Raw genomic sequence first — 17,280 nt, 5'->3', positions numbered from 1 at the left:
ATTAGCCACAAATACATACAGTTACATCCTGGACAACTGTGAGGAGCCAGGCCAAATCCTGGCAGTGGGTGCAGCATAGGTGCACAATAAAGCCATCTGGTTGTCTGATTGAATCAGGGTCACCAAGAGACCCATCAGATGTGACCTAGATCAGGTATCTAAGGGACACTCACTTGGGAGTGGGGTAAGTGGGGTATCCATAAAACATATATTCTTTGATGCATACCTGCTGTCTAATGAGAAACAAGGGATTCAGCAAATTATGGTCTCTTAGAGAAGTATCCAGAAAGAACACTTTACAAACAAGGGGAGAAATGCAAGTACAGATTCCCATTCTAATTTCAGCCATATGTGCTTAAATCCAGAACAGTCCATCTGCCCTAAGTGAAGCTATATCCTTCTAAAAACTGGTTCTATGGGAACAGAATCAGTCACTAACTCTGAGTAGGTTTAAACAAACTCCTATGCCATTTCTCCTCAGGGACAATGAGTCATAAATCCCCATGTACACAGGGAAATCAGCAAAACAAGACTGATTGGCAAAAACAATCCAATCTTGTCTCGCCGTAAAAGGAGTCGGTGGGATAAAAAAACGTTTCCTCTCTGAAGTCCCTGAACATGCTGGCAAGATACCAAAATTCCACATGGAGAGCAGAACCTGACCAAAGGCAGTAACTTCTACCACAGGGAGGCAAGCATACCTGTGCATGCATGTGTAAGTGATCAGAAAGGCTTGCTCAGGTGGGCACCAGACAACACAAGAAGGGAAATGTCTCAAACAACCTAGTCATCTTTCCAAAGGCAGAGGAAGGCCTTCAGAAAAGATGCTTGGATTTGTACAGCTGTAGTTTTTACCTCAATACCGTACATTCTTACTCTTCTCTTATTTTTAAAAAGCCTTCTTCAGAAAATGAAATTAAAAAAATTTAAAACCTTCCACCTAATAGGCAATATAACAGGTACATGATTCATATTGGTTCTTCATGGAGTGGCCACTACCACACAGAGTGTGATCAGATTTTCAGGGTTTTTTCCTCCCTTTCCTTTTATTTCTGCCACTGGGACATTGAAGCACGCAAAGAAAGGACAGTGAATATTTCTTTTAATGCCTAGAAAGACTTGAGCCCAGGCCTGAAAGCTGTGCCATCATCAAAAGCTACAGCCTCTTCAGTGTCTCTGTGGCATTCATCAGCCCTCCAAAGCTGCAGACTGCAGGAGGTGACAAGTCCCTCCATATGGACTTTTGTTTGCAGTCATCCACAATAGCCTTCATGCACCAACTGCCTGCTCATACAAAAGGTACATGGTAGAAGCCTGCAGAAATTATGTCCTCACTGGAACAGGCTTGAAGTTTTTGCTGATCAGCTTGTCCATAACCCAGTTTTTCTTTTCTATCAAATAAGTGGTCTCTTGTGAGACACTTCAGGTTCATCTTGTTCATCTAATCACAGAAATGTAGGCTGGCAGAGAACCACAAGAGATCACTTGCTGCATCCACCAGCTCTGAGGCAGGACAAGATAGATTTAGACCCCGTGCTGTTGGTTATTTTTCTATATATCCTCCAGCAAATGAGCCTCACCAGCAAGTGAGCCTCACCATGTCTCACCATGCTAAGTTAGACAGCTCCCTACATATCTAACTGAAATCTTTCAGCTCGAAAATTCAGCAAGATGTCTTCTTCTTTCTGCTTGCTGTAGATGTGAAAAGCAACTGATCATAATGTCCTTTTTCCAACAATTATTTAGGTGTCCAAACACCTTGTTCCCCTTCCTTTCTTTTTTTTTTTTTTCCTAAAACAAACCTTATTTTTCCATTTTTCTTTTCTAAACTCTTCTTTCCTTTCTGTAGCTCCCTCCCACATCCTGAGGGAACACTTCCCAGGCATGGATGGGCATAACACTGTTCAGTCCCAAGCAGGGGACAGGGTCACACAAGTTCACAAACACACCTTTTGTGGACTATGATCGAGGCTGAACATACCACTGGAAGTGCCATGTGAAAGAGAGTAGTGGGACCACTTTTCACCCTGTTGCACCATTAGGAAGTACTGGAAGTGTATAGTCACCAAGGCAGCTGACAGCATGTCGCAGCAAATGGCCCCATTCTCAGGGAGCACTAATGTGGGCAATGGTGTAGAGGACCAGGCTAAGAGCAGTCTGTCGGTGAATTTGTAATCATGGCCACACCGATGGCTAGAGGAAGCAGAACAGATGCTGCTAATTGATTTTCAAGAGTTCAAAAGTCAAACACTCATAATTATAGGAGCAGTAACAGTCAAACATTTCATCTGCTGATGGGGGTGAGAGTTGATAGAGGCAGAGGATTAGCACATGCAGCAGGGAGAATGAATCTTTCAGTCTAAGTTTCCCATCTATCCTCCTCTAAGATGGCTTGTAGTAGCACTCTGACCAAACCCATCATGTGGGGCTTTGCTCGTCCAGCCAGCAGCAGGAGTTGCTGGAGAGCATGCATGCTAAGAGATGTCCCAGGGAGCCTGCAAGTCAAAGGGCTCTGTGAAGTGGCACAAGAGGTTGCTGTCATGAGCCACATGTAAAGGTGCTCTGAATCCCCAGTGACACACCTAGGGGCAGAGGCAGAGAAACATCCGTAAAACTGAGAGGCTGAGAAAAACCTAGTGACAGAAGTGATGCAAAATTCACTAGAAATTAGAGAAAGAATTCCAAAGAGGGCCTCAGACATAGCAACATTTGCATCATCCCCAGGTTTGCTGGGGGAAAGTGAGGCAGCAGATAGGAGAATCTGGGAGCTAATGGGACAGGACCACTGTGCCTTGCCTCAGTAGAGAAGGTGGATGTGAACAAGAACTGGACAGCAGCATTTGCCACCTCTCACAAAGGGATCATAAAGTCATAAATAAGTCTTCATCACGTGTGGGATTACAGGAGAGCAGAGGAGAAAAACAACTAGTAAAGAAAAAGCCTGGGTAAAAACTCTTCCCACACAAAACATCACACCCCACAGACACAAAACCTAGTGTAGCACCAAACCTCTGGCTCACCTTGCAAGACGTCTGGCCTCAGCTCATTGCTCTATTGAGGCAGGGCCCTTCATGGGGCATAAGGGTGGGCCTCCTTTACCACCTCCATGTGCATATTTGCCTCTCTTTGATAAATATAATGGGGGCATCTAGCCACCCTGAACACACCTAGACTATCTGGCCATTGAAGGAAAGAGCTCTGCTAACCAGCTGATTAAAAGGTAGGGAAGGCATGCAGCCTTCTGCCCCTAAAGAGCAGAGAACAGAGAAGTGAATGAAATACAGTGCTTATCACAAGAGGAATCATTATTCATGGCTACAAGAGCAGAAGAGCTCAGGTTACTGCCCTGTTCCAGAAAGTGGTTGCTCTACATGTTCTTTCACGATTGCTAGCCCAGCAAGGCTTCAGTCTGTGTGAAGGATGCAGGAGGAGATTCATCATCATCAGAGTCTGGGGACAGCTGTAGCTCTTCTGGAAAACGAATTCCTGTTATGAAATAACTGGTGAGGTTTTGAAGATATTTATGTCCAAATTGGGACAAAAAAAGTCAAAATCTAAAAAAAATTCACAGATCTGAAATCCTGAAACAGTTCAGTCACTGTCTGCATCTTTGCTGTTCAGAAAATGGAAGGCTTCACACCTGTTTTAAAACATTTCTTTATGTATATACCATGAGACATACTTTGCACAATGTATTTTGCTGTCTTTCAAGAATCAACTGCTCTAAGCTGTATAGAGCAGCAAACTGTGTTACTAAATCCAGAGGAGCCTAATAAAAATGATCAGAAGACTAGAAAACATGACCTACCAGGAGAGACTGAACAAATTCTTGTCTCATCTACAGCAGAAATGACTGGGAGACAACATGATAGAAGCCTTCAAACATACACAGGGAAGATAAAAAGAGGAAGAGAATCAACAATTCTTTACGTCCACTAGAGAGATGCCAAGTAATAATGGGCTTAAACTGCAATCAGGGAAATCTAAGCTAGACAGTAGAAAAGTTTTGCAGGAGAAAGAAGCCATGGAAGAGATCGCCTCAGGATTTGATGGAGTTCTTAGCATCGAAGGGCTCTCAGAACAGGTGACATAAACATCTGTCAGGAATAATTTCAGTCTAGTTGATCCCTCCTTTGTGCACAGGGAGGGACTAAATGACCTCTTGATGTATCTTCCAGGCACAGCATCTGATTATGGATAAAAGTGTGCAGTGATGCAGTTAAAGACTGAGCTATAGTGAATACACACAGGTGGACTGAATTGGTGTTTCCTGTGCAGCCTTTCATCTCCTGTCTCCTACTGTCTGAGTGTTTGACTTGGAAACTCTCCTGTGCTTTGCACGGTCTCTTCTGTATATTGACTAGAAGTTGCTGGGACAAAGCACCTTGTTAATTCAGCAAAAATTAGTGAGAGTTTGGATGATTTTACACTGCAAAGCAATGAAGTTACAAAGGTATTGGGAATGTGTGCTAATAATATATGAATGATTTCTAGCTTGTACCGTGCCATTACCTGGGAGCTGCTGTTAAGGGTCAGGACACGGGCCCTTAACATCACTTCAGACTAAGGGCCTGACTCTCTGCAAACACAGAACAAAATGATGATCTTTGTCACAAAGATCTGTTTCACCCTTATATTTTAATATTTGCATTTTTGCTGAATGGAGAAAATTAAGAAAAAGAGTATGAGGTTCCAAGTTTTAAAGGTATTTTGCTGTCATTAGAGCACATTGGAGATGACTTCTGTGTTTTTCACAACTTGCCAGTATAAAATTCAAACAGCTCAGAGTTTGATTATACTAATCTGATCTTCCCACTGAGACACCCATCTCAAGGTAAAACATTTGTGTTCAGGAAGCACTATGGGATTTTCATACCACTAATACCGTCATTCACCACAGCCTCATTTCAATCCAGCTCCTATGATGAAGACCTGTTCTGGTTTAATGGATGCCAAGTAGTCCCCAGAGACAGCAAGGATGAGGCAGGTCCCAGGTCTAGCCCCAACACTCCAGCTCACCAGCATCCTTTCCACTAATTGTCTGGTTCATCTGAAAGACCACAGATACACTATCAGAGATTGAACAACTGCTCTTACCACTCATGGAAACCCCTGAGCCCTCACTGAGCCTGTGACAAGATAATGCATGTGACAAGCAGGGTAAAAACAGGACTGCATTTATCTGTGCCTCCCCAGAGCTTGCAAAGCATTCCATCAACAGATTCCCCACAACCATCCCTGCTAATAATCCGTAGCAGGATTCATGCTGCTACTGCCTCATTTTCCTGCTCAGATAATGGAATTTTCCTCTGTGAGAACAAATCTGGTGACAGCTAGGAACAAATCCTCCTGGACTTTGCCTGGTGAGCTTCAGTGAAGTTGCATGATGGACAGAGCCTGACATGAGGTCTCTGCAGCCTGAGCTTTGCCTGCCCACCCTGTCTGCAATATCCCACTAGCCTGCCTCCAAACATGTCCAAGAGTTGTCCACATGAGCTGATGCCACACCATATATTTCCTCCCACTCCTGTCCCACTGAGACCTCTGCTGACTCTCCCAGACCATACACTCTCATCTGGTCCGCACAGCAGCAAGACCATGCGGTAGACAGTTCTTCCTGGGAACCAGGAAGAAGCTGGGACCTTTCACCTTCTCCCCACTCCTGCAACTATTGGGAGACCTTAGTGCCTACCAGGCACTAAAGCTATAGCTTTTCTGCCTCCTTCAAAAGTTGTTCTTCCAGCCCTTTTCTGAATGCACTTCTCCTGACAGCTCCTTATTTCATTCTCATTTCCCCATTAATTTCTTCTTGGCTTTTGCGACTTGCAAGTCCATGCACGGAACAAGCAGCCAAGGAGAGGTTTGCTGTGGCTGATGGGGCAAAGAGGCATTTTTCTAAGCCATACATATGATCACATCCAGACCAAGCTCTTCATAGGTACTGAGAGAATTGAGAATTCTGCTGAATTCTCCTTGTTTTCACTCTGACTTCTCACCCCGATCACTTTTTTTATATCTTATTTTCTTAGCCCTCAAACTACCCCCTCTACTTCAATTCAAACCCTTTGAGAGTGCTTGTTCTGAGCCTGGACCACTGACATTTATGTGGGAAGTGAAATGAACCAAAGCATTACATTAACACAGAAATCAACACCATTTCTAAAATGGTGCTTTGGGTTACATGCAAATTATTCAAAAATATGCAAATTTGCATCTTTGAACAACTCGATATGATCTCACATACACATCCTACTTAATGCACCATCCTATTGCAAATGACACTGGCCAGATATATCAAGCAATGAAGTTAACACTGTCATATATTACTAAGTGTAGCCGTAGCTCAGTCACAGTCACTTAGCACACAGAACTTCACTGCCTCCAAGCCATGCAGAGAAGTATTTTCTGTCTCTGCCATTGAAACCCATGGTAGAGAGGAGGTCTCTTCTCCGAAAGGCAGGAAAACTTATGTTCAGACGTTACAAAAGGGAAGCTGATGAATTTTTTATGCACGCTAATGGAAGAATGTAATGGCATCCTGCATGGAAAAGACAGCAGCCTGGGTATTGGAGATACCAGTGGTCCAGGATGCAAGGAGATTTCCAGCCCTTGATAAGGTGAGGGGCATTATTTGCCTGGAGCCTTCCTCCATCCTCCCCCCGATACAGTTTGAGAATTACCAAACATGTCCTACCCTCTCCCACTTCCTCTCCTTTGTCAGAAGGATGATCACCAGCTTGGGATGCATCTGGTACCCGTCCTCACTGAATGACAAATTCCTGCCTTCAAAGGTGACATTGATCAGGTACCTGTAGGAGAAAGAAAAGAGCAAGGAGAACGTTAACACTTGGAAACTGAACCCAAAAAGAGAGTCTGCCTCCGCCTGTAGTTTACACCGGGAAAGTAGGAGTACAGTGCAAAAATGGAAAATCTAAGAGGAAGGGAGTGGGAGACACAAGACAATTACTTCAGGAATTGGGACAATCAGACAAGGCAATTGCCCCAGTTCTGTGACTGGGATAGGGAAGCCATGTCCTACACTGTTTGTCAATGAATTCCTGAAAGCACAATTAAGAGTCACACACACACATGAGGGCAGAAGGATCCATAGCAATCAGTCATGCAAACACACTCCACAGCCTATTCTTTGCTTACTCTCCAAAGGGGATTTCACATGTCATTTGAGGACAGCGATGGCTTACAGGTGAAGCAGTGGAGACAGCCTACCCCAGCCCAAATATCAAGGCAATGATAAGAAAAGCTGTGGAGAGCAGAAGTAGGAGCAGCACATCGGTGAGAAGCTCCACCCCTATCAGATCCTCTGAAGCAGCTTAGGAATAGGGACAGTGGATGTTGATACAGCCCAGTGAAAGACCTTTTCCCTAAGGACAGTCATGCCTTACGCCCAGCAAGATCAAACTAAAGGGTGATCAGCCCTGCAAATCCCTGCAGCCAATACTAATGATTCTCTTTCTCTGGAAAGGCTCCGTCACTTCCGCACAAGGCACTCCCCTCTGGGGTATCTCATGTCAGCTGTACAAATGGACTATTAAACAGTCTGGGCTTCAGTCTTATTTGTCCTAAGGCCTCTCCATTCAGCTCTGGCAACAGGGAAGACCTTTAAGTGGGCAGACATTACAGCTACACTCATTTCAAAGCCTTGCTGCATTGTGAGAGCATGTTAAAGTGGAGTTGCTGTAAATGAGAATCAAATCTATTGTTTTCTCAACTGTCAGACCATCCAGAATGACACTATGGGGAAGAGGGGGAGGCAAATACACATTTCACAGTTCAACGGTTTATACAACATCTCCGTGGCACTCTGACAGCTTCCCCTGTTCATATATTTTACTTCAATTCACAATCCTGTTGCATGAAGTAGATTTTGCCTTTATACACCTTCTCAGGCACCAGTAGCATCATATCGCGGTGAGAGGCAGAGATGATCAAGCTGCCCGTAGGGCTAGCCCCAGGACTCTGCAGTCCCCTGCTTTGCCCAGTTCTCCTATAAATTACACAATCAACATTTCCATTACAGACATGAGACGTTCTTTTGCTCTATTACACCATGACACCAGGAAACATTTCCTGATATTCAGCTTCAGTTTGTCCCTTCTGAATTCAATTTGAACCAATTTCAAGAAAAAAAAAGAGGAAAAAAAATTCTGTTCTTTTGGTCAGATCACGCTTTCCCACTATCTACACACAGAAAACTCCCTGCTAATCTAATGAAAGCATCGGTAGCAGGGAAACTTCTTCAAACAGATAAAAAAGCAGGTCATGATTTTAGCTTCTTCCTTTTCCCAAACTTTTTTGTCCTAACTCCATTAATCAACCAAACTCATCTACTAATTCCTCATTACCAAGTGTAATCAGCAATTATGTTTATTTCTAAAGGAAATTCCGTACTTGGTCCATGTTGTGACCTTCAAGGAACGTGCACAGCTTAAGAAGCACAGCCATAAGGGAGCTCAGCATGAAACATTTGCAACAGGACCATTTTCAAAGGCAGACTACTGGTTATTTTCCAAAAGCCAGACCCATTCAGCACCCAAACACCAAGAGAACCCCATTACATGTCAAGGCCACACATGCTCTTTTTCTGGCATTTCTTTCCTGGCCGTTTACATTGCTCTGGTATTGAGCAATGCCAGGCACAGACCATCTCCAGGCATGTGAAGCCTACCAGACCTAGGTAAGGCTCTGGTGGTGGGAAAGACCTTCCAGTGGACCAAGATTACAACTACACCCACTTCATGGCTTCTCTGCGCTGGCCACCAGAGTAAAGACAAAGCAAGGCTCCAAGAAGATGGGGATGCTGTTAGCCTCATGGGAGTTGCAGCTTTATATGTCACTAGTTAGAAAGCAGTGCCAATATCTAATTAAACAAACAGCAATATTAAAGAGTTCTCAGTCCTCTTTCCCCTACCACTCAAGAATGATGCCACTATGGGAATCTCCCTTGCACAGCCTAACAAGAAGATTTCACAGAAATCAGCAACAGATATGACACAAGAGGGTGTCATTTCTGTTCATTTTCCACCAGAAAGATTAGAACCACTAATAATAATCCAGGAGGGATCATCAGTGACTCTGATTCTTGGAGGTGCAGTGAGATTTACACTTAAAGCAGCACTAAAATCCCTCACTTCACACCTTAATGACTGAAATCAGTCTCCAAATTTGGCACAATAACTCTTCAGAGAGTTTTCTCTCAAACCCATTAGCAACATGCTTACAAAAGTTTGCAAGAGGAATGCAGAAGCAGCGGTTCTCCCCCCACCCCTCCAGCTTTCTCTGCACTCCTGCTTGCTGGATTCAGTCACCTACACAGACATGCAGGGTGAGAGCAGCACACAAGGAGCTATGGGGCTTGCTTGGGTAAGCTGAGCAAGGGGACACCTGCGTGAGAAAGCATCAGGGCTTGAAGGACTCCCTGGCAGGCCAAGCCAGCAGTGTGCTGCAAGGCAGCCACACTCGAGTGGCTCTGCCCTCCATCACGACCGCAGCGAGAGTCATTCCCTTCAGCAGCAGCACTGCCCTACTACACCAGCACTACTGCTACCTGCACTGGCCAGAGGGATGTGTTTCCTCCCTACAGACCACACACACACTTCAGTCCCCAAACAGGCAATCAGGTGGCTGGGAGACTCCCTGGTACGTCTGAACTGAGCCACTAGCTGCAACAGGGGCACAATGAGAGAGCAGCAGGCTGTTCGCGCAGGTGAGGTAACCCAAAATCAAACTGCCTGCAAAGGGTTTACTCCATGATTCTCTGGATGTTTCGGACTCCAAGGTGGAGAGAGAAAAAGAAAGGGGACATGGCGGGGCAGACATAGGCAATTTAATTTGCTAGAAACACCTTTCAGCAAACAATTTTTCTTATGTGAGCATTTCTGTAGCTGCTCAATGCAAGCACAGAAGGGTGGAGATGCAGTGGCCACAGTGCCCAAACTCAGCTGGGTGGGAGCAAAACACACATGACACTGTAGAAACAGGCTGACACCGTGAGCCCTGTGGTATGGGTGCGCAGGCAGGAACAAAGAAGGAAGGGATGTCCTTCGCACAAAGCAAATCAGACTCTGGGGGACCCGACTCCCCATCCTGTGCTCTGACCATTAGGTAACATCACCTGCCCTAAATGTGAGGCTGTCAGCCCTGCATTCTAATGGAGAGTGTTTCAAAGGCTGGTCGGCATAGGAAATAGAGCATTAAAACCACATCGGATGGCCAATTTAGGACCAGCAGAGAGATGATGACCTTTTAAATGGTTTCAGCTAGTGACGGAGAAAGCTTAGAGAGGCAAATGTGGCAGTCAGACAAGGCTTGGGGGAAGACAGGGAGGGTAGTAACCAAATTTTTCTCTGCCCCAGAGACAGCTCTGAAGGAGATGCATCTGTAATCAGCACTAACCACTCCTACTTCTGCCTTGCTGGAAATGCCTCCTTCTGACTGGGTGGGCAAATTTGGACATTGCCATCACAATCCCTGCCTCATACATGAGCGCATGTGCACACACACACACACACACACACACACTCCCCTGTACCCTGTCAGTGCTTGTTACACACCAGTGAGACAAGCAGTCTATCTGAAATGGCATGATTATCCTAATATCAACCACTTCCCTGGATAAGACAAGCCATATAAATAAAACAGCCTCTCCACCATCAGCACCGGGGAGCCATCTCAGCACTCCAGTACAGGAGGAAAAAATAGGGTGTAAGTGGTCAGAGAGGAAAGAAATGCTATAGGATACCTCTGCCAGGGAGGATTTGCAGGGTAAAAGGCAGGTGGAGGGCAATGCAGGGTAAGGGGTTGGGGATGCAGACCATCATCAGCTTTTTTGGAAACTCACTATAGCATGAGCCACTGAAGCCAAACATAACAGCAGTGAATTGAAGGCAGCAAAAGGCCTTTACCGCATAGAATTTGCATGGCAAAATAGCCTTTTTCCTTCCCCTAGAGATAGCATTAAAAACCCACTAGCCAGAGGTACCGGGACAGGCACAGCTGCCTGTCCAGACCCACTTGGTGCCAAGAAAAGAGCAAAGACAAGCGCATTACTGCATTTCAGCACAAGTGCCCACAGCTCCAAACCATGTTCCTTCACTGAGCATCAACAAGACCTACCCAGCCTGGGATGATGCAAACAGCCTTGGCACAGTGCACCAGTCCTGCTCTGCAGCAGGTCCTGTCTGCCCCTCGCGCCTGCTCCTGGACAAGGATGGACAGACAGAAAGGTGGGTGGACTCAAAGGACAGGGAAAAGGGAGTTTAGGACCAGTGTATTTACCTACAAATGGTAATTTTGACCATCAAGTGGCAAGTGACTGACGAAGATTTAACTAGCACTAACTACACTGTTAATAGCTTTTGCTCCAGCCTGACAGACTGAAATAGTGTAGATTTTGGTGGGGGGGGGGTTTTGAGAAAAACGCAACTGATCCCTTTGGCTTGTGATTTAAAGCTCCATTCTCCAAACCCATGGAAAACTTAAAATAATACAAATATTTTCTCTCCATAACATTGCTCGATATGTGAGAGACATGAGACATGGTTATGTGAGAGACAGCCAACACATGCACAACAGCCATCTAGACCTAGCTGTGAGTGCATGAGGTCTCTTGAGATAATGCAGTCTCCAGGGGATATCAAACCCAATTGCTCACCCCCAGAAAGGTGAGAACAGGCTCCACCTGGGCCTTGGAACAAACTTTCTCCATGGCTGGTACTGACCCCGGCTGAGCCTTTCCGAGACTCCCCAATCACTCACTGCCTTGTGCTGCCCCAGCCTCCTGTGCTGTCTCCCACTGCTGTGGTGCTGGTGGCTTGGGAAGATGTGAAAGATGGGCACATCTGGCTGTGTCTGTGTAACATCTGTCTAGTGTCAGGTACAATTTAGAGCGGAAGGATTCCACACAAAGGGCACGAGTGCAGCTGATTTTATGTAACAAGGGGCATGGAATCTGTTCTTTCTGCTATTATGAAGAACAAAACCAAAACAAGATAGGAAAAAAATAGAAGCAAACATTAACTAGGAAAATTAAGCCTTAAAGGAACAGTATCTCACTCTTCTTCATTTGCTCCTTTCTCTCTTACTATCAGTATTACCAGTGAATCTAGGGAGACGCAGTGCAAAAAAGAAAGCAAATATAGAAAAGAGATCAACCAAATTCCAAATTGTGCAGGCATCCTGCACCAGAAAATCTATCCAGGCTACAGCCATTTTGTGCTACTGGGAACCAACCTGACCAGCAGGCTTAGAGAAATGCTCAGAGCTCAAGATTGTTTTCATTAACCAAAGAGGTTTGGAGAGCATCTAGGTTAGGAAATATCCCTCAGGCTACAAGATAACAGAGATATAAGAGATTAATTTGGTTTATCCCTGCTGTCCACACCTTTTTAAAAGACAAGAGGGCAGATATTGGGCTGGAATAAATCAGTAATATTCAGCTGACTTCCATGGAGTGATACTGTTTGATCTGCTGAGATTCTGGCCCTTCAGGATGAACCTTCTTAGTGTTTGATCCTGACCTCTGAAATAAACATTTCTGGTGGAAGACAAATTTCTACTGATCTGTCTTTGTTTCTCTATCATATTCAGAAAGGCTGTTTTGAAAACAATGTACATGTGTCCTGAGACTTCCAAGTGACAGCTCCCATATACAGTGAAAGGATGAATCTTTTCCATCACTCCCTCTCCTAATAAAAAAAAAAAAAAAAAAGTGGTACTTTCACTTTATTTCCTATTTCTTCTATTTATCTACCATGAATTTGTCATTTCAGAGAGACTCTGATCTGACAGTTCCTAGGGACTGAGGATACATCTATCCTTAGAGTACGCAGGGAGTGAGAGCTGCTTTCCTACACACATTGCTTGATCCTAATGAGACAGGACCATTCCTGAGAAGGAGAAGCAAAGCTCACTTTCCACAGTCTGTGCAGTCCCCAGCTTCTCTCCTGAAAATGTAAAAGGAAACTGAAGCACTGCAGCAGAGTTTTGCAGCACAGATAAATGTCCATCAGGAAGTAGACGGAGGGGGGACTCATTGCACAGAGTCACCAAACTACCTCCCAGTGAGAACACGGGGTCAGCTGCAACCTGGGGCAGAAAATATAGTAATGACAGACAGATGTCCATCAGGAAGTGGACAGAGGGGGGACTTATTGTACAGGGTCACTGAATCACCTCCCAGTGAGGAACATGGGGTCATCTGCAATATGGGGCAGAAATTATAGTAAGGAGACCTAGGTGAAAGGCTGCTTGTCCAACTGCTTCAGTCAGCTTCAGAATTTCCACAATAACTTTTTCTTCCATGTAGCTAATACCATCTAAGACATGATCTCCCATTTGCTTTTTGTCCTATGCAGTCATTGCCTTTGATAGAAAGGGGGAAAGAGGTGCTGCCATTCAGGTCTAGTGGCATTTTACACTCCATTTGGCAGGGTGCTGCTGAGAGTACCAAGGCCAGAGTATGAGAGCTAGGTCACTTGTAGATAACATAGCTATACATTAGGATGAGGAGACCTGTTTATGAATAAAAGGGCAAGATAAACCTTTGTTTTGCCCCATTTGCTAGTTTGGTCACAGCAGTATCTTGAAAACCCAACCAAAGCCAAATTTCTCTCACATATACCCTGACTGACCTATTTTCACAAATGCCAGAACCTGGAAAAAATACCTATCAAAGCCACTTTTTAAATGGGAAAGGGGGATAAGAACTTGGCAACAACATTTTCTCATGAGGAGGTCAACATTTTGTCTGGAAGAAAGAGAACCATAAGTTCTGAAAACTGTAATGACATTGGACAGAAAACAAAGCTTCTGGCACGGTCAAGCTCCCACACAGTCTGGTCTGTTGCCACCCTGAAAGAGTCCTACAAGCAACAGCAACACCTAAACAGGGGAAGGGATATCACTGGAGATTTAGTCTAAGTTTCATGAAGGAGAAACAGGAATACAGAACTCCCATGCTCCTAATCAATAGGGACAGCAAGCAGGATTTACATGTCAAAATATTCCATTTTAAATCCAAAATTTACAACTTTTCTTCAAAAACTATCTTTTTCTGATGAGAAAAAGACACAGTCCCAAGTAACTTGAGAATATACCTCTACACCTTCTGGCATCACTGGAAATAAAACAGAAACAAAGAGAAGTGTTTTAAGAGCATACTCTGGTTAAAGCTGGAAACATCTATAAATCTCATAGAAAAGCAGTCTATTCTCAGAAAGCCTTTTTTATCCAAAAAGCTTTGATGAAAACAAATATACTTCTGAATTGACTCACCAAACCTTTAACTAATAGCAAACAGCTAATAGAAAAATAGCTTTAAGGTCAAAATTGTTACAGTGACTGGATAAAATAAAAACTAAATGTTCAGTCCAAAATTGGATCAAGCTGCAAAGCTTTACCGACTTAATAAATTCCTGCCAATTACTTTTTTAAAGTATTCTTTTTTATTGCTACATCTTTCCATCCTTCCTTATTCATTAGGAACAGATTACATATCACTTTTCTCCAAAGCAAAACTAGTCTTCAAGGTATTTTTCCCATTTGAAAGAACTAAAAATCTGCTTACATGGGGCAGTAAAAGCACAGAAAATTACATTTGTCAGAAAAGCTGACGCTGGGTCATAATTATGTCTTGGTATCCACCTAACAGGTCACTAATAGAAGCCATACCACTAGGAACAGGCAAATATTGAAAGGTTAAACAGTGCCCTTCGGATCTGGTTATCTGTCTTTGGGCACAGTCATACAAACATTGGTAGGAGAAGCAGTCACAGAACAGAAGTCACATGAGGCTCTTCATAGCGGTTTTTCACACAGGATGATGTTTTTGAAGCTCTGTCAATTTGCAGAGCTATAAAAAATATTCCAGTTGAACTACTGTCCCCATACAATGAATTTAATCCCACTGACAATGGCCTTACTTTTCTTAATAATTTTTGAAGGTCCCTTTGAAATCTCTTATGGACCCACATGGCTGTGCACCACAGCTTGAAACAACTGGCCAAGTAGATGTGCATGTCAATAGCCCCTTTGGTCTTCTGAAGGTGACTGGTGCTGAGAGTCAACCACCAGTGCATTTCAGTATTTACCAGAACTTATTCCAGTTTCTGTTGGGGAGTCAAGACCAGCAAACAGGTGAGCACATCAATTTTCCTCTAGAGTTTTCAGGACTTCCTTGCTTGCAGCAAATCACTCAAATCTGCCAGAAAGGTCCCTCTCACCACTGCCAGAAGCCAGACAAGGCTAAACTAGCTGGAGAGATTGAAATAAATCCCTTTATTACATTCTCTGAAACAGCAAACTAACTTAACTTTTTTGATCCACCAAGAAATCACAAGCGATTTGGGGGTTATTCAACGTTTATCAGGTGTTGAAAGCATTCCCACATTTGTAAGGGCAGTGAATTCACAGTGCTTGCAGGAGCAGAGTCACTGCCCACAAGGCGACTCAGTCCAAAAAGTATGACTGGATTTTCCTGGGTCTGTAGCGGTTCAGCCAAGACAGCACTGTATCACTTTCTTCCCTACCACATCTCCAAGCGGGAATTGATTAAAACAAACAAATAATCACTCCTGTCAGCAACTGGGGCGGGGGGGGGGGGAGTCTGGAGGCTGCTCCTCCTTTATCAGGAGCCGCTCTCTCTGCTGCTGCTCCCTCTCCCTTCTCCCTCTTTCTCTCCCTCCGTGGGTTGATGTTTCCATGGAAACGTGTTCTTTAGTGCTGCTGAAATTACATTGAATTTAACGCATTAACCCTTCCTTAGGCTGAGGAAGGTGTCAGAACAATTAAGGTTCTTTTTCGTTTGTTTGTTCCCCCTCCCCTTTAAACTTCCTTGTGATTTTTGTCCTTGCTGCATTAGGAAAACCTCATTCTTCCTGAGAAGACCTCCCAGCTAGTGTGTGACAAGGGGTAGAGGATGCATCACCAATGGTAGTGTCTAATTTAAGATTTCTTTTTAATTTTTTTTCCTACATGAAATGATTAATGCATTTCTCTCCACACGACATGCCAAGCAGGGAAAATGCTGCAGTTGCAAAGACAGTGAAGAGCAAGACAGGAGAAGCAAGCAAGCCATGAGCTGGCACACGTGGAGAACACGGCTTCAGCTAATAGCAGAGCTGAACCCCTTGTGGCCCTGCACTTCTTCATTGCAGCTTCTTTCTTGCAAAGTGCCAAAATTGCAGACCTCACCACTCCTCCTCAAGCCTGCCTTCTCTTCCTCTTCACAATCATGTCTGTAATTAGCCACCCTTGTCTTCACTTGCAGTTAACACTCCAAACGCTACTGTAACACTTGCTGCAATCAGTATCCTCCGCACCACCAGCACCCTTCCCTGTACCACTGCTTCTCCATCCAAGAAGCATCATCTCTGTCGTCCTTCCCATTAGCTTTCTATTGCCAGCCATCACCTTAATCAGTGCTTCCAACACTGCTGTTGCTGGGGCACTGTTGCCTTTGCTGCAGCCAGCTCAACCACACAATCACTGGCATGTTTGTTGTGTTGTTTCACAGTCAACAAGGCTGTAAAACCCAAGATGTCCTCATCCAGCTGCTACCACGACCCCAGGTCCCAACTCAAAAATTACTCTGCAAATCCTCAGCCCCCAGCTTTTTCTTATCCCCACACTAGTCGCAGCCATAACACTTCTCTGCTTTTCTTCTACTGACATCATTCCTTTTTCAAATACTGGGAAAATATGAAGGGGAGATAAATACCAAGAATCTCCTTCTAGGCTTTCGCCTGGGTTCCTACACTTAGGCATACCTCTTTTCTGCCCCAAAGTCCCAAGACTTGACAGCTTGCAAACCCCTTTCATTACCTCTACCTTCATAGCTACAGGGTCCATATTCCTTTGCACCGTCTATTTTTGGTTTCCCAACACACACTGAATGCTTCAAGTCTATCTCACCATGCTCAACTCTTGCCCCAAAAGTCAATGTGAAGCCTCCTGCTTTGAGCTGGCTGCATATGTAGTGCTGTAAGGATGGATCAGTGTGGGAGGAAGATGCTATTCTGAAATGAATGATAAATATGGATAATAAACTCAACCTAAATCTTTTCTGCCTGTCTCTAGTGGGTTCCCAATATGGGAGATAGAAATATCATGGGTACATTTTGAACATGGCTGGGAACACTGCCAAAGTCCTACTCAGAGTTCACACATTTACATCATTTACATCACATCCGACTTGTGCCTTGTATTATTAACTTTGTAGTGTTTTGTGATGTAGTTTGTAGTCCAGGCTCTGTTAAATAAAGT

General features: G+C 44.3%; 1 protein-coding gene across 3 annotated transcripts in view; it reads right to left on the bottom strand.

Annotated features, from left to right (window-relative positions):
* Positions 1 to 17,280, bottom strand: part of GRIN2B (glutamate ionotropic receptor NMDA type subunit 2B) — a 225,465-nt gene that overhangs the window by 90,771 nt on the left and 117,414 nt on the right. For all 3 annotated transcript variants that reach the window (XM_030479291.1, XM_030479288.2, XM_030479289.1), the window contains one exon: positions 6,695 to 6,809. In XM_030479291.1, the coding sequence (XP_030335151.1) occupies positions 6,695 to 6,809 (115 nt within the window). The remainder of the gene's footprint in view (positions 1 to 6,694; positions 6,810 to 17,280) is intronic.

The sequence above is a fragment of the Strigops habroptila genome, chromosome 3, assembly GCF_004027225.2.
Source record: "Strigops habroptila isolate Jane chromosome 3, bStrHab1.2.pri, whole genome shotgun sequence".
Classification (NCBI taxonomy): domain Eukaryota; kingdom Metazoa; phylum Chordata; class Aves; order Psittaciformes; family Psittacidae; genus Strigops; species Strigops habroptila.
This window is presented reverse-complemented; position numbering and strand designations above follow the sequence as displayed.